This window comes from Talaromyces marneffei, chromosome 4, assembly GCF_009556855.1.
Source record: "Talaromyces marneffei chromosome 4, complete sequence".
Taxonomy (NCBI): Eukaryota; Fungi; Ascomycota; class Eurotiomycetes; order Eurotiales; family Trichocomaceae; genus Talaromyces; species Talaromyces marneffei.
In genome coordinates this window covers 1424831-1446989 of record NC_072351.1, presented here as the reverse complement: position 1 = coordinate 1446989, position 22159 = coordinate 1424831, and the positions used below count along the sequence as shown (strand labels likewise).

The following is a 22159-nucleotide window of genomic DNA, read 5'->3' as shown; positions in this document are numbered from 1 at the left end:
GTGCCAGAGGTCAAAAGAGGGGAGCATGCATTGGCTCCGGTTTCCCCGTTTCCCATGCCTCTACAATTCATACATAGACCCTGGAGTGCGGCCCTCGGGCGACCCCAATCCTCTTTTCACATCTCATGCTGTGCTTCTTTCTCTTGATTTTTGCTTCAGTAATTGCATTGCTTTGAGTCCTGCGCAGGTCCGCAGCTCGTCGATTCTCTTTACTCTTTATCATTCGGTTTATCATATCGACCAGTGCAGTATCGGCCAGCAGAATCTCTGCTGAATTCACCGACTCTACAGCTTCAGAGCTGAGCTACACATCAGATCGCCGGGAGCAGGATCTCTCGCTGTTTACCCACCATGTCTAATCAACAAAATCCCACATCCATCATGCGCAGTTCCTCGCGATCCTCCTCTTCCTCATCTGTTTCAGACTTCAAAAGCCCTCGCACGGCACGATTCGCAGAGGCAACAACAGTAATCTCACCTATCGATCCGTCCGATGGGGCTCGATCCCCGTTCGCAGACCCTCCAGCTTCTGTCATGAAAGAGGCTCAACATCATGTTTCGGATGTTGGATTCGGATATGTGGCTGACAGCGATCCCTCGCGATACGCGCATCAACCTATGACACCAGCCTCGCCTTTGAAAAGCGCTCTCAAGACCCCAGGTACGGCGAGAACGCTGAACCCGTTCAGTCCGACATTCCGAGAAGAAGTTAAACTACAGAAGGAAGAAGTAAAGACGGCGAGAGAAAACAAGCGAGATTTGGTACGTCTAATATCTCCATCAAGAGTTAGACAAATACTAATGGTTATCTGCAGAAAATCAAAGTCAGAGTCAGAGCTGCAAAGGTACTTCTAAGAACCGTCAGCTTCAGCTGCTCTCTCATTGTTCTTTCCCTCCTGTCAACCAGCTTGACCATCTTCAGAGCTACCAAAGATCTGCCTCCACGCAGTAATCTTCCACCATGGGCAGTAGGAACCAATCCCTGGCCGCAATATCTGCTCCTGGTCATGGCCTGCGTTTCTATGGCTACTGCTCTATTGGTCTTTTACGGGTACTGGCGAGGCGGTCATCGCCGGGCTGAAAAGGTTGCTTTATGGTACTCTGTCTTCTCAGTGGGATTCTTCACCTTCAGTACCGTCATGTGGGTAGTCGGAGCAGCCGTCTTCCAGAGCTCGAAGGCAAATAGCAAAGGACAAGACCTATGGGGCTGGTCCTGCAACGATAACCTCCGTCATCAGTTGTTCCAGGACCAGGTCGACTACGCCCTGGTCTGCCGTTTGCAAGATTGGTCCCTGGTGTGTGCGATTATTGAAATTGTGCTTGAAGTCATCGTCATCGCCATCTATGCCGTTGTATTTTACCGATTCTACACCAAGCAGCGCCTGAAGAAGACCATGGATGTCCGTGACAAGGCTCGTTCCGATCTGTACCTTGCTCAACTCCGTGTGCAGTCTGCACCAAACACCCCAGGATTCTTCCCCATGACACCAAAGTCTCCTTATATGTCAATGGCCGCTCAACAATATCATCAAGATACGTACTCCGTAGCTGAGAATGGCGAAAGCTACGCCGTTCAATACGCAACACCAAAGTCGCCTACACGCGCAGTCACAAAACCATTCCAACTTCAACCGCCCCCTATCCGGGTGCAGAACGCGACACCAAAAGTCGCTCAACAGGGCTTTGGAGATCCTGTTAGTACCGCTCACACTTCAAACAACCCCAATGAAGAGGATTTGTCGGAGAAAGTCAACGAGCATGTCGGCGCTGCTCCGGGTGAAAAGACATATGATGCCGTGCCGATTCCAGGAGCATACGCCGGACCATTGAGTCCTAGCTATCCTCCACCACCGGGTCAAGCTCACGGATACGATTAGAAAATGTTGAAGTATGAATATGTTCAAAGTAGATCGATAATATTGTTATGCTTATGTCTTTTTCTTGTGTGTCATTTTGTGTGAGATGGTACTATACTCCCAGGCGCTCGGCGATATCACGGCGATTTTTTTTTTACACTCTTTCATCGATTTGCTAGGCGAATCTCGTTTTTATCTTTATATAGGACAGACAATAATTCAGAACATAAGTTGGTTGAAGATCTGAAACTGTGAAAGTCTAGATGTTGTTAGTCCAGCCAAGAAATGATCCACCTGGACTTAATCTTCAACTTTTAAAAGTCTTAGCAACCCAGATTCTGCTCTTTCCTCAATCATAACCTCGATTCATATGATCATCGAATTGATTCATTAATACGGAATGCTTTTTCGTTATACCAGTCCCGTGTCCAGACTTACTAGGACCGCGTCAAGTGCCAAAAATTGCAGCAGTAAGTCAAACACTTCGTGCATCCACAAGCAGCTCAGGCCTTCGATCCCCTAACTCCTGAATGATTTACTTAGCTCTGCCCCACCATCTCTTTACTACTAGCAACAACACCCGCCACATTTCATCTTCTCGCCCAAAGACTACAACAACAGCTACTACGACTGACAGTAGTAAATCGCAATTGCCAATACTTCCCTTTGTTGCTATTTTCGTGATTGGAACCGGTTCATACGTTTTCCTGGTTAAATCTCGTGCTTCTACGCCGCGCAAATAATCGACCCCCCTCTACCACCCTATCCCGCCTCTATCGAACGTTCAGGTCGAAAATAAAGGAAAATGGCACCAACACCGCGCTTCTCCTCCGACAAAGTCACCGTAGTCTTCGTCCTCGGTGGCCCCGGCGCCGGCAAAGGCACACAATCCGAAAACCTTGTGCGCGACTATGGCTTCAACCACCTATCGGCCGGCGACCTGCTACGCGCCGAACAAGTGCGCGAGGGAAGCGAGTACGGCGAATTGATCCGCCACCACATCCGTGAGGGCACAATCGTACCCATGGAAGTTACCGTCGCCCTGCTATCGAACGCAATGGCCGCCATCCTCGAACAGAATAGCTCCAAGACCACACCGGCTCGATTCTTGATTGATGGATTCCCACGCCAGATTGATCAGGCGCATTTCTTCGAAGAGACTGTTTGCGTGTCTAAATTGGTTCTGTTTCTGGTCTGTCCTGAGGACGTCATGCTGGGCCGATTGTTGAAGCGAGGCGAGACCAGTGGTCGGGACGATGATAATATCGAGTCGATCCGCAAAAGATTCCGCACTTTTGAGCAGACCTCTATGCCTGTTGTGCATGAGTTTGAGGCCAAGGGAAAAGTGATTAGTGTCCAGGCTACGGGGTCAAAGGAGGAGGTCTATGAGCGCATTCAGGCTGAGTTGAAGGCCAAGGGTGTTGATGCTTTGTAGATCTTCGTCTCGGGGATTGTTCATATCAGTGAAAGTGGTGGATTGTTTTGCACATGGTTTAAAGGTATATATATATACATGTCTATAAAGTAATATATTTGTTTTGGGACACACATTTCATACCGGGAAGGACACTGCCTGGCAGGCTGAGGTGAGGCTGAGCATTTCCATTTCGTCAGTACAGTAAGTCTCAACTTCTTGCACAACTAAAATTGCAGCGCAGTATGGGGTCAGACCTGAGCGGGCCTTCCCACCAAGCCTACATAATACGTTTCTCTAGTTAACTAACTAGTTAGTTAGTTAGTTAACTTAACTGTGCACGTACGTACTTACATAACCAACCAGCCAGGTTCTAACTAACTAGTTAGTTAACCGCTGCACTTAGCCCTAACTTCCTTCATTTCATTCATGAAACACTCACCCACTACTATCAACTCGTCCTTTTATACACATACATACTCGACTCCAATATGCCAACTCCCTCAGGATTCTAAAACTGCAGTGCAGGGCGATGAGCCTCACGTGGATCTTACCGAGCCACATCCACCCCCATGGATGTGTGTGTCGGACGAATCCAACGCCTCGATTGCTCTTGATCTTTTATTTTTGTTTTTGTTTTTGAAGATGTAGGGTGAAACATTTTACCCAGGAGAGGCTCAGCAGCAGATTGGCCTACTGGATTGTCTTGTGTCGTTTCATATATCTCTTTTACCGACATCGTCAATTGATATCCATGGATGGTCAGTCAATGCTATGAACTTAAGACCATGTAGAAGGAAAGTAGATCTTCATCATCATCAATGCATTATTTTGCATACATCACATAATGTAGGAAAAGTATCAGAAAGAAGAAATAACTTTTCTCTTTCCCCCATTTACAGCTAACTCTTTCGGAAGAAAAATTTGATATGCCTCAAACCGGTTCTCCAAGACAAATGAAACATGATAAAAAGTCTTTTTGCAGAAACATTAAAACAGTAAGAGAAAAACGTGATGCTATGAATTTAATCACCCTCGCCTAATAGGTCAACTTCACGAGGTTGTGACTGATTCTGTTGCTGGTGGTGAGGCCGTCTCCGATCCCCGGTTGGTTTCTTATCGCCTCCCTTTCCAGCGGGACCGCCTTCTTCGGCGGCATGTGCTGCAGCCTGTTGCTGCTGGAGTTCGCGTGCATATCGCTCGCGTTCAGTGCGGATCACGCTGAGGACTCCCTCAAGGCTGCGGCGCCAGACGAACAGACGTCCCTGCACTTCGGCCCATTGCTTCTCGCCAAATACTCGGTAGGTGGCACGGTGAACCAAGAATTCAGAACGCAACTGCGACAGTTTTCCCTCGATGAGTCCAGCGCGAATAGTGTCAATGACCCATTTCTCGACTTCGGTATCGGCGATGCCGAGTGCGGATGCTATCGTGGCATAGGGCAGGGAACGAGATGGAGTCGAGGAAGCGAGCGAAGCAAGCGTCAACAAACGCATCTTTGTCTGAAGAGCATCACCAGAGTCCGCCAACACACCACCGGAGATCGAGCTCAAAGGAGTCGAAGAGACAAAGTCCTCGTATGCATCAAGGGTATCGGCAGCGAAAATCTCAAGAAGCTCGAAAAGAGAAGTGTCGCTAGACCGAAGAGCCTGTACGGCATCCGAAGCAGACAACGATGTAAAGTCGAAAATAGCAGGGTGCGAAAGTGCAGATGTGAGAGCGCGAATGGCGAGTTCCCGATTTTCCTTGCTGGATGCTTCGTTGGCATCGATGGACTGGAGGGCTTCGACGATGTGGGCGTGCGCAAGTTCGCTATCACCGGCAGCCTCGGCGGTGTCTGCAATGGCCAAGTGCAATTTTTGGGCATCCTCCTCGTCGAGTTCCCAGGCGGCGAGCCAGTTGGGGAGCTGAGATACCAACTGACTCTTAAGGGCTTCGTAGGCGTTGGTCGAACCTGATTGACGGATGACAGCGATAATGGCAAGGAAGACGTGGTACCGGCTGGAGTCAGCGGGAGAGAGAGTGTTGAAGATGGTGGTTAAGATTGTAAGAGCCAGTGTAGGACCGAACTGTGTCGACGATGTGACGGGGTTTGACAAGTAGGTGCAGATTCGCGATAGGAAGATATCCGGATCGGAAGATTGCTGAATCAAATGAACGAGGAGGTTATAAGCAGGGATGAACTCTATAAGCCATGTTAGCCACATCAGATTTTTCAAAAGTAAAGGGGAGAAAAAAGAAATACCCTTTTCTGGAGCATTATTCAAAACCGCAGCCGCAGCAACAATCTTCTTCAAAACCTCATCGCGCTGCCCCAAGTTCGCCTCCTCTCCATTCTGTTCCTGTTGACGCAAAGGCTCGAGCAAAGGGGCAATCTCAGTATTGACGCTGGCACCTCCTTCGTTGGAACGGAGCACGTCGAGATATTGAGCGAGCTCTTCACACAGCTCCGTAAACGACCCCTCAATGAGAAGGGTATTGGTAGGTGCGGGCATTTCGACGGTGTTGTTTCTTTATGCTCCTCGACGGACAGATCAAGTCAGTCGAGAGAGAAAAGAATTTATCGAGTAACAAGGGCAGACAGGGTCGTCTGGCTGGTTGGAGCGATTGGTTGTTAGTCGTGGGCGACTTGGTGGTTATATCGATAAGTGTGGGAGAAATTTCAGTTGTGTGATTTCATCTCTTGGCGAATCAGCGTCCGTTGTGGGCAGAGCGGTCACCACCACGATCAACATCATGATTTTCGACCAAGTACGGAGTAAATTATTTATACTTACTTGTTTGTAAAAAAAAAAAAAAAAAACAGAATAGTGAATCCAGCATTGTAAAGAACGATACACAATTCGCTCCACAAAACGAGCGAACACGAGAATAAATTCGAATGACTACCGCGTACCAACTATCAAGCAGACTTTCATATACAAATAAAGAGAGACATCGATATCATAACCGTCCTCTCGTATTTCGCGTCTCATGACTACGGTAACTCAAAACACCAAAGGATACGGTTCAACACGTGAATGAAAAAAAAAAAAAAAAGACAAGCCCGCAAACTCCATGCTAAAGACTGGGAACAGTTCCTTCGTCTCGCAAAGTAACTCGAAGAAAGGTATAATATAAAAGGTATTATACTGCTATTAGTGCTCGACAAGCGAGCATATATATCCAAGGCGGGGTCGCAAGATCTGCGACGGTGTGCAATCTTACAGCATCATGCCAAAGACTGCAAGCATCGCAGCGGCGCCAAGACCAGTTGAACGATCTGTAGAGACCTGAAGAGCGGCAGCGCCGTGCGAGGCAGTCGCACTAGCAGCGGTTCCAGTGGTCGAGGTAGCAGCGGTAGCAGCGGTAGTTGAGGCAGCGGTAGTGGAAGAGGAAGAAGCGCTTGTGGTTGACACGGCAGAGAGGTCGATCGTGCCGCAAGTCGCATTGGCTTTGCATGCAGTCTGAGCATCGAGGTCATTGGGGTGGTTTGCGATGCATTGGTTAAAGTTTTCCAGGCACACGTAGAATGGAATGGTGTTCTTGTATGGGGTCAGGTCGGGAGTGGTGCCATTGCTGCAAGTGCAGTCGAAGTTGAGAGTATTCTGTTTGCGTTAGTTCCAAGTTCGAGTATTTGCGCAAGTCGAGAAGTCCTTACAGCATCACAGTCGTTGGCAGAAGCAGCTCCTCCACAGACAAGTGGGCAAGTGTTACGTTCACCCTGGCACCATGCACCTGCGATGTCGGTTTAGTCAGCACTCTAGCAGCCGTCATTTCCAATCGCCAACGATCAACGTACTCAAAGTTGTGCTAGGAACTAGACCCAGGTTGAAACCAGTTGGGAAGGTGTAGTTGTAATAAGCTGTGGCCTCGGCCGCGAGAGCAGCAAGGATCAACACAGCGGATGAACGCATTTTGGCGGGAAGTGTGGATCGCAAGGATTGGAGATCAACAGTAAGTTATGTAGAGCACGTAGTGAGCAATTATGATACGTAGAGTAAATGGATGTCGAGAATGCGGAGAGTGTGAAGAAGAGGAAGTGAAACAGAAGAAGAGGAAGAGGCTAAAAGAAGCAGTCGCGACAGATGTGGTTAACCAGGGAAGGAACGAAAAAGCAGAGGCCGGAAAGCCGGGCAGCAACAACAGCAGCAACAACTTACAGTTAGCAGGAGGTGCCAGCAAGCAGGGAAGTGGAGATAACTAGCGAACTAGTGTTGTTAGCTTGGCTTTTCCTGAATCTGCTTCTTCTGCTCTTATCTGACTGGCTTAGTTAGTGCCCTCTGCTTATTCTACTCTGTACATACTACACACTCCTTAAATCACATTGATAAACAAGGACAATTGGTATACAATAGATATCTAGATAGGTCTTGAATGCAACAGATCAATCACTTGTTACCATTCAGACCGCGGGTGCCTCGTTGCTGTGAGACAGACAGACAGTCAACCGTGGTCCAATCACGCCGGCGTTCCTGGAAAAATTAATCGAGCCGTTCGTTTGGTATGTATTGCTATGTAACGGTATGTAAGATATCGGCCAATCAGTAAAATCGATTGGCTGGGTGGCTCCGAGACCACTAAATTAGCTCATATTAGCGTTCGTCGCCGTACACGCTATGTATTTTATACGTGGCTGAAACCAATCAGAGACGGCCAAGAAATAACTGTGTCACTCGCTCTCAGGCCTCAGCGGAGTTTCAGTTATCATGAGATGAGCTTACTACTTGTGGTACAGTACAGAGCAAGCTTGAGGAATTCAATGTTGAATTAAAATTGCCCTAATCTGAAACCGCCATATCAGATTCACTGCTTTTGGCCAGGAGCCACAGACTAGTGATTACTACATAGATCAAGTCAAGTATTACGAGTGAGTACTCCGTACTCCGTAGTTAATGAGTGTAACCTCGCTATTTGATGGCATCCTTCTGGCTGACTCGATAAGGAATCAAACATTAGTTACGATCTATGCAAGCTCAAAAAGTTGTCTGTCATGAAGGATTCAGTCCAATACTCGGATTGTTGAGATGTAAATAAATACACTGACTGGAATTGTCAATTTGGCACGTGCCTCTCATACATCCTCTACTCCTCTGTAATACGAATCGTATCCAAATTACCATTCGTAACAAACCCCGTCAAAGCAACCTAAGAACGTAGCCGAGGCCCGATTGTTTATCAATCGATTCTGTATAAACACTGACTAGAATATGTCAAATTGCTATATAATTTAGTAGTCGTTTTCATTAGTACGATACGACCTAAAACGACGCACTCCATCGTCCAATATCAGATCCATGTCAGCAAAACCACCGGCTGCGAGCCAGGAATTCAAGCCCAGACCCCTCACAGACTCCGAACTGAACCACTTCAACACCATTCCATGGGCCAAATCAATACTACAGCAATCCCTAAACCTGCAGGGAGATAGCAGTGAAAACAGCGAATATGTCGCTTTCAACATGCCTGCTAGGGTGTACAAAGACTACACCGACGAGGATGGGTATTTCGCAGGAACCCTAGGCACAAACGAAACAATACCATACTTGGTAACATTATGTCGTCGCGACCTCAATCAAGTTTCGGCATCTCTACCTACAAAACCACCAGCGGCTGCGAATGATCCTAAATCAAAAGGCACATTTACTCCCTCACGGCCACCGGATATAATCCAGCTTGTCTCAATGTCCGCGCCGGGACTGAGTGGACATCCCAACACCACACACGGGGGTGTCATTGCAACGCTGTTCGATGAGGCCATGTCGCATACCATCGAGGCTCATTTATTGGCTTTGACGCCGTCGAGATCAAGCACTGATCCCCGGGAAAGAGATGCGATATATACGGCGCAATTGAATGTGCGATACAGGAAGCCAGTGTACGCACCCGGATTACTGGTCATTAAAAGTTGGTGTCTTGCTCGTGATGCACGCAAGTTCTGGGCATTGTCGCATGCGGTTCAAGAGGAGGAGGAGGATGGTGAAGGGCAATTGAAATGGGCTAAAAATAAGATGGTTTGTGCAGAAGCGTCGTCTTTGTGGGTTATTACGCGGAGCGAGAAGCTTTAGCTTGCATATAGAATTATATACTGGTATCCCCTGTTGCATATATATGGATGAATATATCATATCTTGGGCTTTTCGTACTTTCTCCCACTCGTGTTGCGCTCAATAGGAACCACCAACCCGATATGCGAACACAATGCGACAATCTCCCCCTGTTCATCCATGATGATCACCTCAATATCCATTCTTCCGTTTCGTACGGATTTCATCACAACTCGAGAATATAACCAATCCACCCCCTGAGGCGGAAGACTCTTCTTAAAGTCTATATTCAACGTGACAGTCGGATACCAAAACGGAGGAATTTTGGGCCTCGTTGAGGCTGGCGACGACGACGAAGATAGGGATTGACTGCCCACTTCCTCCAACCCCGCAGGAAACCAATCACTCAAAAACGGAAGCGTCTCGTTCGTCCACTTCCCATTCCCAGCTGCTGAAGACCCCGTGGTCACAGTTCGAAGTCTCGCCCATTGATCCAATACCCCCGGTGTCTTATACTCGCTTGTCGGTCCAAAGGTAATACATTGATGTTCCACGAGCCTGAATTTGGCCCAATCTGTTGGCCCTGTCTGTCTCCATTTCGATTGGGTGGTATTGTCCGGCGACAAGCTCACATTGTCGGCAGTAATCACAACACTGGGGGGTCCACGACTCGGTGCAGGCGGATACAACTCCCAAGCCAAAGGAATTGAAGGCCCAACATCCGAAATGGGGTCTGATACGGTGATATATCCCACCACTTTAGCCGTTAGCTTTTTATTTTGCTTCTTAGCGCTGCTGCTCCTGCTATCATCTTCCTGAGAAAGTGTAACGTGAATCGTAGACGTTCTCAATCCCAGCTTTGAATCTTCCACTGTCAGAGTCGCCGGTCCCGCGGCTGTTCGACGAAGGAATGTCATTTGCATGGATATTGGTAGAGGTTGGGCATTGTGTCGTGTTGGATGCGTGTGTTTGAAATGTGTGATGGCCAGGCGGTAGAGGATTGACATTGTATAGCCGCCATGGGGGACTTCCTCCTCTAGGTTAATGAGGACATCATTTAATTACAGATTAGGGAAGGCATACCGGCTCCAATAGTCCAATCTTGATGAACGTTCGTGGCATATGTATGCGATGATATCGGCGTGACTGTGATACCATCTTCGAATACTTGCGTATGCGGGGGAGACATTGTGACTTCGCTGTTCGTTGTGTATCAAGTATATTCTATCAAGAAAGGGACGATGTATATAAGAATGTCGAATTTGCAGTATTAGTACTCTATAGTTACTTCCTAGACAGATCGCTAAACATATAAATCAATTCGTAGATGAATATCGTCGAGACCTCGGTATCGTCCCATAACACCCCTGCACGCCCCACAGATATGATAAATTACATACAGACGTATCATAAATACATACATAGTTAACTAGTGGGTAATCCTTCAGATTATGAACAGTTCATTCGTATTCTACGGGTCAACTAGCATACACATTTCAAAAAAAAAAAAAAACGCCCGCCATTCTTGCTATATCCATCCTAATTTAATGCATTGCCTGGAGATTGTGTATCGTTGTAATCGTGTATCATAAATCATACATGTGATGGTTTATGTTGAAATGGGGAGAGAAGAGATGCTTATAGAAGTGAATAGTATCTAAAGAAAAGAAAAGAAAAGAAAAGACAAGAAATTGGGTATATGATGCAGGCAGCGCGTTATCTACTGTCATCGCCGTCCTTGCATCTTAGATTCAGTGTAATGAAGATCGTGAGACTAAGACTGAGAAGACGCGGCAAGTCGCTGGAGACAGGACAAAACACCTATAGAATCATTAGCAACGGTTCAGTTCCTAAGCAAAGAAAAAGACAAACCTGTTACTCCCTGAGTCAGCGTTGCCTTGGCTTCTGTACTCCTCGAGCCCAATGTCACCGTCATGCAATTCTTGACAGCCTTGGATTCTGCTAATTTGTTCGCCCAGCGGAAGACAACTTCATCCTCACGACTATCTCCAGCCACAAATAAGAAATCAGGTTGACCTGTATAGCCTCCTTCTTTTCCGCGCTGGATGCTATACCGCCATACAAGCTCCGCCGCACTCGCCTTGTTTGTTCTGGAAGACTGAATGATCAATGCGCCGTCGACTGGAATAACATGCACTCCCTGACTCGCACATGCGTCATTGATGTGGTCGGCACACTCGGACGCTTGACGAGCCGCAGCAAGCTTATCTTCTGCCTCACCATAATGGAACACGAGCGAGCAATGCAACTCCTCTATCCAGCTATTTTCTGTTCTTTCTCGGAAATAGTTCAGAATTCCTTTTGTGCCAGCCTTCCATTCCCTGGTGTGGTTTTCTTCGTTGAGTTTGATCCAGCTATCCTTGGACGGCTCGCGAATAAAGCATCCATTCTCAGCAATCAGTCCTAGTCCTGAAACCTGACGGAACAGCCGTTCCATCTCTTCGGGTCGCCTGGCACTCATCACATAGACAATGTTTTTAGGATCCTCAAGTAGATCAGTAAGAGTTGTCAAAGCTCGTTGAGGGGTTGTCAAGATAATACTGGTTGGCGAACCCCAAGATGCTAGGGTACCTTCATAGTCGAGAATGAGAAGTCGACGTTCGGAATTGCGGTATGCCTCTTCTAGCCGCGGGACTGACAGCCGTGGCACTGCCATGGTCTCACGAGAAGAATGCTCGTCCCATACCTTGGATAATGCTTCCCGGAAAGACTTGACCCAATTAGTAGTAGAATTCTGCAGCACTGCGTCGTACAGCTTCTGCCACATGACTTCCTTTTCAGAGTCAGTGAGTGTAAGTGCAGTATGAATAGCTTCTGCGCACTGGCGGTAATCCCATGGGTTGACGAGTAGAGCATGCCCATCAAAGATGGACGCACTTCCAGTAAATTCGCTCAAAATTAGTGGGCCATGAGCCTTGGGACCGTATTTTCCGTCTTGACAATAAACAAATTCGTGGCTGGTAAGGTTCATACCCTCTCTTAGACTCGTCACCATGAGCGCATCGGCTACTGTAATCAAAGCGAGGTATTGCGCAAAGCTGAGATCTTGCTTCAAAAACACTAGTGGCTGGTGGGCTAGTGTTGAGTGTGTCGAATTGATTCGCATCGCAATATCGGAGACTAAGGTATCCAACTCTGCTTGTTCGTTGGTAGATGAAGCAACTTGAATGAGCACAACCTGGGGATGTTAGCGATGGAGAACTATTAGCCTAGAATATCCTCTCACCTGATCGCGGAACTCGGGATATGTGTTCAAGAAAAGCTCATAACTCAAAAGTTTCTGTCGAACACCTCGGATTGAATCAAGTTTGTCTCTCGAAACAATCAATCGCTTGCCCTCGTACTTTTCTGAAATAATCTTGATCCAGTGTTCAACGTCATGACTGCGGCGTCTTTCATCCCACGACGTTGGGTCAATACCAATTGGAAACTTGCCCACGTTCACAAATCGATCCTCCAATTGTACACCATCCTTTCTAGCCTCGACACACAAGATTCGACTGCAAGTCTGTAAGAAGTGACGGCAGTATTCATCAATCTGGAATCCAATAAGATCTGCGCCTAGCACACCTTCGAGAAGTTCCTTGCGTGGCGCCAAACATCTAAAGACCTCTGAAGACGGGAAAGCGACGTGTAGGAAGAAGCCGATTTGCGCATCCGGCAACAGCTTGCGAAGCATTGCAGGAACCAGCAGCAAATGGTAATCATGTACCCAGATGGCATCACCTCGTCGCCAGTTCTTGGCAATGCGCTGAGCAAAAGCCTCGTTGAGCTTTACATAATAGACCCAAGAATGATCTTCGTATGCTTTGCTCTTTGGGTTATCCGGAATTTGGTAATGAAACACAGGCCACAAAATAGTCTTGCAAAAGTGAGAATAATGTCCGTCAAAATCAGTATCGCTCACATAGACGGCTAGAGATGAGTATTTATCCTCCAATGTTTCGGCAATTTCTGACTTGATATGAGTATCCAGCGCATCCGTTGGCATACCTAAAGTACCAACCCATATAGTGTCGTCCAAGTCAGGATCAGAAAATGAGCGAACCGCATTGCGTAGACCAGGGTTTCCCTGTTCGGCAGATTCGATGGTCCAATCGGCATCGGAAAACGAATGGGCGGCAACTGAGCGCATGATCTGTTCCTGAGCTTTCTGGCTTTCAATGCCCATGGTGGGTTGTTTTGGCTTCTCAATGACTTGAGGCACCGCAGCGGGAATTGGTTCTTGGTGTTTCAAAATCGAAGGAGATGGAAGCGTCACATTCATCGGGCGAGGCTGGTTGAATGTAAGAGTCGAACCCCATGCAGGCGAATGAGCCTCGCTCTGCGACAAGATATTGACTTGGCCATTAGAGGCTATAGGGAACGGGTATTCGTTGAGCGGCTCGAGTTTTGCACGCGGATTGGTGAAGATATATTCATAGTCGGTGGTCGCTCCGGGTGTCATTGCTTTCTTTATGGCGTCATCGTCGCTTTTCGGGAAGAGACTTGCGGCGGCCGAGAGCCCATTGCGTTTGGGAGATCCCTTGGGTGACTTTGCCTTTGGGCTGCCATGGGATGTTTTGGCAGACTTGTCCAGATGGAAGTTGACCGTGTATGGGAGGAAGCTGGACAATTTCAAATCAGTATATACTCTCGAATCCTTAGAAGATGCATTTCAAATAGCAAGAACATACAGCGAAGCAATGAAGATAGTCATTGTGAGGGATTGCACTAGCACAATTCTATCACAAACTTCTCAACAAGCCTAACCGGGCTTCGGGCCGATGATGCGAGTGTTGGTTTGTCAAGACGACAACAACAACAGCACGCAAGCAAGCAAAGCAGCAAGACCGGCAGGCCGTTGCTCAAATTGAACGGTTAATATGAGGACGATAGTATGAGGACGCAGTTCTCGTGTGTCTAGATAGGAACAGCAGGAGTGACGGTGCTCTTGTGTACTTGAAGTAGTTGCTGAAAGTCGAAGCTGGAAAAAATTGTGGAGCTGGGTGAGGTGCATCTGATAATTTCTACGTCATGTGAAAAATACCGGTATAATACAGCCAGTTACATCAATACACGGGCGGCTTCAGTGGCTGGCGCGCTGCGACCGTGAAATGTGACAGTACCGGTACTAATTTTAGGTCCCGTTGCTTGCATGTTTAGTAAATCTTATATCAAGGTTATTTCTCTCATTCTTCAATTGTATTTGCAAGAAGAAGAATGTAGTCCGTTCTATATAATCTGGCTTTCATCGACAACGAGAAGACGGAACGTTGCTATGCAGTCAGTGGTGAGGTATTTTTATTCGATATGTATTCAGTACAGTAAGATAATGATATCAAGACTGGGGGGCCGAACATGATGTAAGGGTGGGTGGTCCCGACGAAGGCGTCCGTCACGATTCCTGTCCAGCCGATTACACGCCATGGCCATGCGATACGTACCTAACGAACTATGGGCCATGTATGAATACCTGATATTCTCCGTTTAAATAGCTCATCTCATAAGAAGGAACGATAGTCTAGGCGGTTCAATTTGAAATGATTCCTCTGATTGGCGGGCCGGGTGCGGCCAATCAAGGAGGCGGCCTTAGCACGTTGACAACCTTGGGAGCTAGCTTGAGCAGTCCAGGCGTGAATGTTTATGTCTCAAGTTGAATCCACAGGAGTCTTGAATGCCACACACTTGTCTGCCATGTCTGCTACAAAGTTAGTTCACGACACGAGCCTAATCGACGTCGTATTTTACACCTGCGCACACGTGACATGTGCTGACTAAGGGGTTCCGTCCAAAACGGCTTAGTGTACCCTTAGGACACTATGGCTAAGCAAGTGGAGACATGCATGACATTTCGACTCATACATTTAATCAATCCATTTCCATTTTCAAAAAAAGAAAAGAAATTACGGAGTATATCAACTTCTCCCCTGTTCGACGCTTTCATAGAAACAAACAATAGTGCCATAGAAACTCATGCCCCTACGCATCACCTCAGCCCCAGTGTCTGGTATGAAAAAACGAAAATCAGTCACCACACCGCGGACTCGCGCTTCACCCTTCGCCAGTCATGCGCGCTCCAAACCATCCGTGCGCGGAAATGCGCAGGCTAAATCAAACCTTCAGACCGAAGGAGGGGATGGTGATGGATGCATGAGCGATTCTGAGCCTTTACCCGACATCGGTAGCTCGCAATATGTGACCGAGCTAGTAAAATTAACCGGTGTGATGCAAGCAATGCAACATGTAAAACAGTCCATGTTCGAGGAGTTACCGGAACGAAGGGCGGGCATGAACAGTACTCGTATTGCAGCAGTGCTAAACGTCCGCAAATCACTGCCGCCGCTGGTGTCGGTTGCGCATATACATACGGTCTTGCAGGCGCCAACGCAGGTAGAGCGAGAGATTGTTTCGCTTGTTCAGTCGGGGCAGTTGAAGAGGTTGATTGTTCCTGGGAGAGGAAATGGTGCCGCTGGCTTGGGAGATTGCTTGGTGATGGCGAGTGATCTGCACGAGTTGGTGCAGATGAGTAGTGATCTGGACCAAGCTCTCAAAGGTACGTACGCTGCTCAATGCAATTTATATAGCATCAACTAATAGTCCGTATAGATCGGTTCTTGAGCATTCTTGACCAAATGTCAAATACATCAGCCATCCCATCCCTGGCATTTTCTCGTGAAGAATCAATCTCTCTCGTGCGAGCTGGCTTTCTCGTGACAGCATCATCACTATCCAAGGAGGCCGTCAATCTCACGTCCGTGCGTGCCTATTCTACAGAAGTCGACGACACTAGACAAGACTCCATTCAGTCTCGCGCACCAGCATTTTTCTTGTCTTTGCCCAACACAGGACCTTATCTACGCCTCCTGAGTGCAGCCCGCTCTCATTTACTAGCTTTGTTGAGACAGTCCAAGTACCACGAAGCACCGCTAACTCTTCTCCGTGACCGCTGGGAGGGCGCTGTCGAGTCAAATCACAGTTTCAGCATGGCGAAGCGGATTAGAGGGGAGTTTAGTGGTGTCCTACCCGGTAGGACGAAGAAATGGAAGGAGTTCAATGGGATGGGTTTTCGTTGGATTCTAGAGGAGGCTCTTGGGGCTGGGCTTGTGGAGATTTTTGATACGGGGAGTGTGGGTCCTGGTATACGCTGTTTGTGATCATCAACCGAAGTTGATGGGACTCTGCAAATTTGGTATTTATAAAAGGAACACTGGTATCAAAGCACAATTCAAGAAGAAGAAGAAGAAGACGAAGACCTCTTCTTATCAACCCACCCAAGAAACAAACCCACATCAGCCACAACAGCCTTGGGTACTCCACCCATCGTCCAACTTCGCTGTACCCACTGCGGAATCTGTCCACCAGCATCTGAAGTCGTGGCCATGATCCACTCAATGCGCCGTTCTGCATTTGCGTCAGCCGTCGCAGGAGGCAACAACCGCACACGCTCAACGCTAACATAATGCGCGAATATAGTATTCTTTGGCACGGTGGATAGAACTTGTTGTTTGATTGCATCTGGAACGTCGTTGTTTGACGAGTCTTTTTGGAATAGGAGTGGTATCTGTATTGTATAGAATCCTTGAATGGGGTCATCGTTGTTGGTTGTGGTGCTTTCAGGCTCATACGCCGAGATGATCAGGGAAATGAACGCCCTCGGTGAAATGAGGCCGGCAGGTTTGAAAGTATGCGTAATCATACTGACTGCCGCATACCTCAGTATACAAACATATATTAAAAACAAGAACGACAAAATTGAGGAACAAACCATGCATATCAATCCCCCTCCACCCTTCCAATTCATCCACGACAGGCCACTTTACCAAATGCTCCACCGAAGCCACACTAGGCGTATAATCCATCTCATTCTCGGAATGATTCTCTCTCAACCCCTTCTCAAACTCAGCCCATGACGCGCTCCCTCTTTGGGCCGAGGAGTCTGTATGTATACTTTTCCGGCAGACCCAGTAATCTTCTACCCCGGCACCACCACCACCACCACTAGAGGTGGAAAGTTGCACTTTTGCGCTTGATGGCGCTGAAGACCGCAGTTTGCGATCTGTTTTGAAGTTTTGTGGGATTGTGGTTGAGATTAGTGTTTGGGCTTCGGTGAGGATTGTTGTGAGGAATGTGTTTACGTTTTGTTGCCATTCTGCACTTTGGGTGAGGGAGGGATGGGGCGGGAGAGATGAGAAGGGGAGCGGTTTGAGCCGAAGATAGGATGTTGTGGGCATTTCGTGTGTCTCTTTCTGGTTAACTGATGGGATGGTTGTTGTGATGGTGTTGCTGTTGATGTTGATGTCGTGACGTTATTGCTGCTATTTTTAGGTATCAATATTGTTGATATTCGAGTCTAGACTATTCGCTTGCTGACGAGGGTAAGATGTGTATTTTCTCGAGCACCAAGATCGAATGTACAGGATATAGAAGAATCTTGACCAATGTGGGATTTGATTACGGTGATTTGAAAGTACAGATGTCGCGTTTCGATATCGTCTCAAGAACCTGGCTAACCACGTGACTGACCAGGGATCTATAGATTCTATACATACATAGTATTTATACGCCCTTTACGCATTACGCCCAGGCTAGGCTTTATACGGCATCATCAAATATAGATAGACATGAGAGATGATATAATTGGTAGATAGAGATCCTCAAGTTCCAGAATAACAGCCTGCAATCATCAAATGATGAATCAGGTAAATATAGGTTTTGATACGCCAACACGCCCCAGCAAAAATCCGGAAGGTGCAAAATGTAAAAATAACACAGGAATGGGGGTCAAATAATAGATGTAAAGATATAACATTGAAACGCCTGCCCAAGCCGCGTCCTGACATGCATGTCATCAGCATCTCCGAAATGTAGAAATGTAAGGGTAAAAATCGTGAACGAAACAAAAATGTTGCCAGTAATACATTCGCGCAATGCACAATGTGTCTCCAATGGTACTAAGGGGGAATAGAAGAATGATCTCAAGCATAAAGAAGCAGAACGTAACCGAATCAAGTTCATGGGTCGCAACTTAGATGAGTCTCATCGCGGACCAGTATTTTCTGACTGTGCTGAACTCGCCCCTTGATTCTGTGCGGCTAGTTGCGAGCGTAAAGATGCCACTTCTGCTCGGAGAGTGCCAACCTCTTCGTGTACAGATCGAATATATGCCCACAGCTTATCTTCACGAGACTCCCCTTGGACGTTAGATTCTGGACCACCGCTAGATGTCGGATCGATATTTGCTTGAGATGCTAAAGGCGCGCCTAGGCTGCTGGAATGGTTGTGTGTACCGCTGTGCTTAGCAGTCAAAGCGGACGTTGGACCGTTTTGCACTGATCCTTGACTGTGCAGGAACCTTGAGTCTGGAGCATTGAGTCCAGGCGGGGGCGGCAGTTGTGGTGGTGGAAGACCTAAGGAACCTTGACCATGTCTGAAATGTGACGGTTGATATTGTTGACTCAGGCTGGGTGAATGAGATCGATGCGGCTGATGAGATAGAGTCCCCGTGGTATCCGCTCCATGGCTGGCCTGTGTAGAAAGCGCATTTGGCGATAGAGGCCTGGGACTTTCTGTCATATTAGGAGCAGGAAATGAGGTGGGCGTAGATGAATGCGCGGTTGCAGGGAAGGTCATAGTTCCACTCGTAGAGATGGGCGAAGTAGAAGAGCTTGATCCCCCATGGTTTGTCGGAGGTGGGAAAAGACCGCGAGGAGGTGGAGGCGGCGGCGGCGGTTGAGTCGAAGCAATTGGAGGATATGTGCTTGGTGCTCGATTCTGGAAAACGCCAGGTGCGCGGGGCATGGGCTCGGAAGATACATTATTATGCTTACGTATACCTGGTATACCAAGGCAACGCTCCTCTTCTTCGTCCATTCGCTCGGGTTCAGTGTACATAAGGCCATCCATAGTGTCCTCTGCTCCAACAGTTCCGTCCCCGAAATCTTCTTCGCCTGCGTAACTTCCCATACTTGAACGTCGTCCAGCGCATCCACCTTGACCTTTGTTATGGCGAGCTAGAGCATCTCCGCGCGCAAATCTGCGACCGCACTTATCGCAAATATGTGGGCGTTCTCCAGTGTGCAGTTTTGTGTGTCGTTTCAGATCATGGAGACGTCTGAATCGCGAGTTGCACGTTTGGCATACGTACGGTTTCTCCTGACTATGTGTGAGAAGGTGAGACTTGAGATTATGGTGGCGCGTAAATTCGGTTGAACAATAAGGACATCGATGTTTCTTTGTCGATGGCGAACGAGGACTACCTTTGTGGAACCCAGAATGAGGTAGGCTCAGACCACGACGCGGGTCCAAGGGACTATTTGCGGGCATTGGATATGAGAAGGCCTTGGTTGCATCGTCGGCCAGATCGGTCTGATGGCGTGGTCTATCACCATCCTGAGAAGCAATTTCCTCAATCGGGCCGGGACTTGCCACAGTCGACGTGTTCATCAAGGTCTGGTTTGCTTGGTCATCAGCACCAGTAGATGGCTCGGCAAAATGACCTGAGCTCGTATATGAATCTACTTGCATGTCATCGGCTGACACCTGGGCTGGCTTGGGGCTGGAATCGGCGGGCTCATTAAGAAGTATGGGCGCGGCATCTTCTTTTCGAGTATCGACAGCAGCATTCAGTGCTTCGCGAGCTACACGTGGGCTGTCATGGTGTTGTGCATTCTGTTCTTTCCCAGCCACAGGTGGTTGACCTGTGGTTGAGCTAGCCATGCCAATGGTAGTCGATGCCGGAGCCGAAGTTTCGAAGCCGGGAGACGGGGATGTGCGTAAACCGGCACTGGCAATGGAACTGAGATGCGATTCTGGCTTGGGGGAATTTTTAAGGTATGAGATCTGATCGGAGGGACCGCTGAGAATAGAAGTCGTAGCCGCCGGGAGCGGGTTCGATATCGCGACAGGATCACCACTGGTCTGTATTTGTCCCGCCATGAAGGCACCGTGTAATTTGCCTGGCGGAAAAAGATGGCGAGGATCAGAGCGCGCTTCTGTTATCACGCTAGTAGTCATGTCAGTCTTGTATTCACGGCCGGAGTTAAGTCTCGAAAGAGCAGCGACAAGTTTCGCGCTTTGTGGGCAAAGAGGAGGATCGCGATGGCGACAGCAGACAGAGCTATAGAGAACGAGAACGAGAACGACGAGGAGGTAGTTGAAACAATAGGGGTGTAGCAGATTGCAGCTATGTAAATCCAGAGCGCAATCGACTCTTGGAAGTGTGAACAGATGGGGAGACAGTCAAAACAGCGACAGGTTACGTACATGTACCGTCGCGTGGGGCGGGCGTTGCTGTGTTCCTGAAGCGAATGTGGCGCAAGCTGATGGACGGAGGACTCAGCTTCGCCAGCCTGGGAAAGCGAAAAGCGGAGGTCAGAGGCGCAGACCAAAGCAGAAACGATGAGTTGAAGTAGAAGAATCAGCCTTGCAGGAGAATAAAGAGTTGTTGTTGGTCCGCAATGGGCATTCGTAGTTGGTCTCCGCTTGCTGGTTGTTTAGGACGGGGCCATGGAAACTTGTCTGGCTACGCTGGGAAGATGAAGCAGTAGCAGAAGCAGTTTTCTGGATGGTTCTGCAGCGGACAGCGGTAGCGGAGCAACCCCAAGTTGGCTGCCAAGAGGAAAAGAAAAAAGACAGGTCCAACGTTCGCTCTTATTAATGAGAGACCGGTTGTAGGACAGCGAATTGTTAGACAAAAATGCAATGAGACTTGCGGCAAGGTCGCCAAGCCAGGCAGCGCAGCGAGCGCGGGAGGCAACAGGGAAGAAGCAGCAGGTTGGGGGTTTTTTTTTTGTTTCGGGTGCGCGCGAGCGGGAGTGGCAACAGCCAATGACGACCTGCGAAGGAAAGCAGGAATGGGGAAAACAAGATGGTAGTTGGTACCGACACACACGTAGCTAGGTACTGGGAGAGGAGGCGATGGGAGAAGGATGGGAAGAAACGATTGATAGTGAGTCAAGCCGGTGTCGTGAGGCGGCGACGATGGGGGTGATTACTAGCGCCCGTACAGTACACAATCGGATTACTATGTACGTAGTTAGTTAACTTAGTTAAGCTGATTGACGATGCTGATGACCGAACCAGCCAAGTTCGTCCGTCCGTATGTACTGTACGTACGCACGTAACAAATTGTAAATACGCGCTGTCACAGCCAGCAGCCAATACGCTTGGCAGGCTTCCAGGCGGCTTAGAAAACCGAAAACGTGGTGGTTGGTCATTACTAATACACAACTACGCCGTAAGTAACTAACTAACTAGTTAACGTACCATACTTAGTAATGTAGCAACTTAACTAGTTAGCCAACTTACGTACAGGCTGATCTCAACACACACATCTCAATCCGGTCGGAGTGGTTGATGTTTAGACTGATCACAAAACGCCAAACGAAGCCATAAGCTGTCACCTGTAGCTGTAGCCATTACTGAAAGCCAAATCGATGTATCATCCATCGATGGCTGGTGTCCTCAAGGAAGGAATCTTCTTCTGGCTTCACCTTGATATGATCTAGTACTGTAAGCTACTCATGGCCCACCACTACTATGCAGATAACAAATCTTCTGTATCGTGTGCGGCACAACCCTGGACTTTTGATCCCAAGCCACATACACATAACCCTCGTGCAGTCTACACGAGTTAAAGTGCAAAGATCATCGCCACCAAACTTTCCGACTGGGTTGACCCGCCAAGCGATGATGACAAAACAGCCGCCTTCCGATGGCCATTGGGTGAAAATCTTGATTCTGCCACTCAAAATTAGTATTAGCAGGCGACTATAGTCAAGTCCGTAGCTAGCCATCGTAGTTAGCTCTTGTTTTGACGTTGTTCTCGTCATGGGCACTGGACCAATGATGGGCCATGTTCC

The 22159-nt window shown here is 48.1% G+C and overlaps 11 protein-coding genes across 11 annotated transcripts; 5 read left to right on the top strand and 6 right to left on the bottom strand.

Annotated features, from left to right (window-relative positions):
- Positions 1-381: 381 nt before the first annotated feature.
- Positions 382-1877, top strand: EYB26_005588 (uncharacterized protein; the record flags this gene model as incomplete). The annotated part of the gene is made up of 2 exons (XM_054264873.1): positions 382-762; positions 816-1877. The coding sequence occupies 2 exons, from the start codon at positions 382-384 to the stop codon at positions 1875-1877; spliced, it is 1443 nt and encodes a 480-aa protein (XP_054120848.1).
- Positions 1878-2256: 379 nt separating this feature from the next.
- On the top strand, positions 2257-2599 carry EYB26_005587 (uncharacterized protein; the record flags this gene model as incomplete). Its single annotated transcript, XM_054264872.1, has 2 exons — positions 2257-2326; positions 2400-2599. The coding sequence occupies 2 exons, from the start codon at positions 2257-2259 to the stop codon at positions 2597-2599; spliced, it is 270 nt and encodes an 89-aa protein (XP_054120847.1).
- Positions 2600-2661: 62 nt separating this feature from the next.
- On the top strand, positions 2662-3291 carry EYB26_005586 (uncharacterized protein; the record flags this gene model as incomplete). The annotated part of the gene is made up of 1 exon (XM_054264871.1): positions 2662-3291. One exon carries the CDS (start codon positions 2662-2664, stop codon positions 3289-3291), a length of 630 nt encoding a protein of 209 aa, XP_054120846.1.
- A 1004-nt stretch (positions 3292-4295) lies between these two features.
- EYB26_005585 (uncharacterized protein) lies at positions 4296-5765 on the bottom strand (the record flags this gene model as incomplete). The annotated part of the gene is made up of 2 exons (XM_054264870.1): positions 4296-5455; positions 5516-5765. The coding sequence occupies 2 exons, from the start codon at positions 5763-5765 to the stop codon at positions 4296-4298; spliced, it is 1410 nt and encodes a 469-aa protein (XP_054120845.1).
- A 708-nt stretch (positions 5766-6473) lies between these two features.
- Positions 6474-7166, bottom strand: EYB26_005584 (uncharacterized protein; the record flags this gene model as incomplete). Its single annotated transcript, XM_054264869.1, has 3 exons — positions 6474-6857; positions 6911-6987; positions 7052-7166. 3 exons carry the CDS (start codon positions 7164-7166, stop codon positions 6474-6476), a joined length of 576 nt encoding a protein of 191 aa, XP_054120844.1.
- Positions 7167-8546: 1380 nt separating this feature from the next.
- On the top strand, positions 8547-9317 carry EYB26_005583 (uncharacterized protein; the record flags this gene model as incomplete). The annotated part of the gene is made up of 1 exon (XM_054264868.1): positions 8547-9317. One exon carries the CDS (start codon positions 8547-8549, stop codon positions 9315-9317), a length of 771 nt encoding a protein of 256 aa, XP_054120843.1.
- A 56-nt stretch (positions 9318-9373) lies between these two features.
- Positions 9374-10485, bottom strand: EYB26_005582 (uncharacterized protein; the record flags this gene model as incomplete). Its single annotated transcript, XM_054264867.1, has 2 exons — positions 9374-10323; positions 10380-10485. The coding sequence occupies 2 exons, from the start codon at positions 10483-10485 to the stop codon at positions 9374-9376; spliced, it is 1056 nt and encodes a 351-aa protein (XP_054120842.1).
- Positions 10486-11070: 585 nt separating this feature from the next.
- EYB26_005581 (uncharacterized protein) lies at positions 11071-14016 on the bottom strand (the record flags this gene model as incomplete). The annotated part of the gene is made up of 4 exons (XM_054264866.1): positions 11071-11117; positions 11169-12495; positions 12544-13924; positions 13994-14016. 4 exons carry the CDS (start codon positions 14014-14016, stop codon positions 11071-11073), a joined length of 2778 nt encoding a protein of 925 aa, XP_054120841.1.
- A 1256-nt stretch (positions 14017-15272) lies between these two features.
- Positions 15273-16453, top strand: EYB26_005580 (uncharacterized protein; the record flags this gene model as incomplete). The annotated part of the gene is made up of 2 exons (XM_054264865.1): positions 15273-15852; positions 15906-16453. 2 exons carry the CDS (start codon positions 15273-15275, stop codon positions 16451-16453), a joined length of 1128 nt encoding a protein of 375 aa, XP_054120840.1.
- A 71-nt stretch (positions 16454-16524) lies between these two features.
- On the bottom strand, positions 16525-17530 carry EYB26_005579 (uncharacterized protein; the record flags this gene model as incomplete). The annotated part of the gene is made up of 2 exons (XM_054264864.1): positions 16525-17000; positions 17065-17530. 2 exons carry the CDS (start codon positions 17528-17530, stop codon positions 16525-16527), a joined length of 942 nt encoding a protein of 313 aa, XP_054120839.1.
- An 805-nt stretch (positions 17531-18335) lies between these two features.
- EYB26_005578 (uncharacterized protein) lies at positions 18336-20806 on the bottom strand (the record flags this gene model as incomplete). The annotated part of the gene is made up of 3 exons (XM_054264863.1): positions 18336-20301; positions 20562-20720; positions 20799-20806. The coding sequence occupies 3 exons, from the start codon at positions 20804-20806 to the stop codon at positions 18336-18338; spliced, it is 2133 nt and encodes a 710-aa protein (XP_054120838.1).
- Between the last annotated feature and the right edge of the window lie 1353 nt (positions 20807-22159).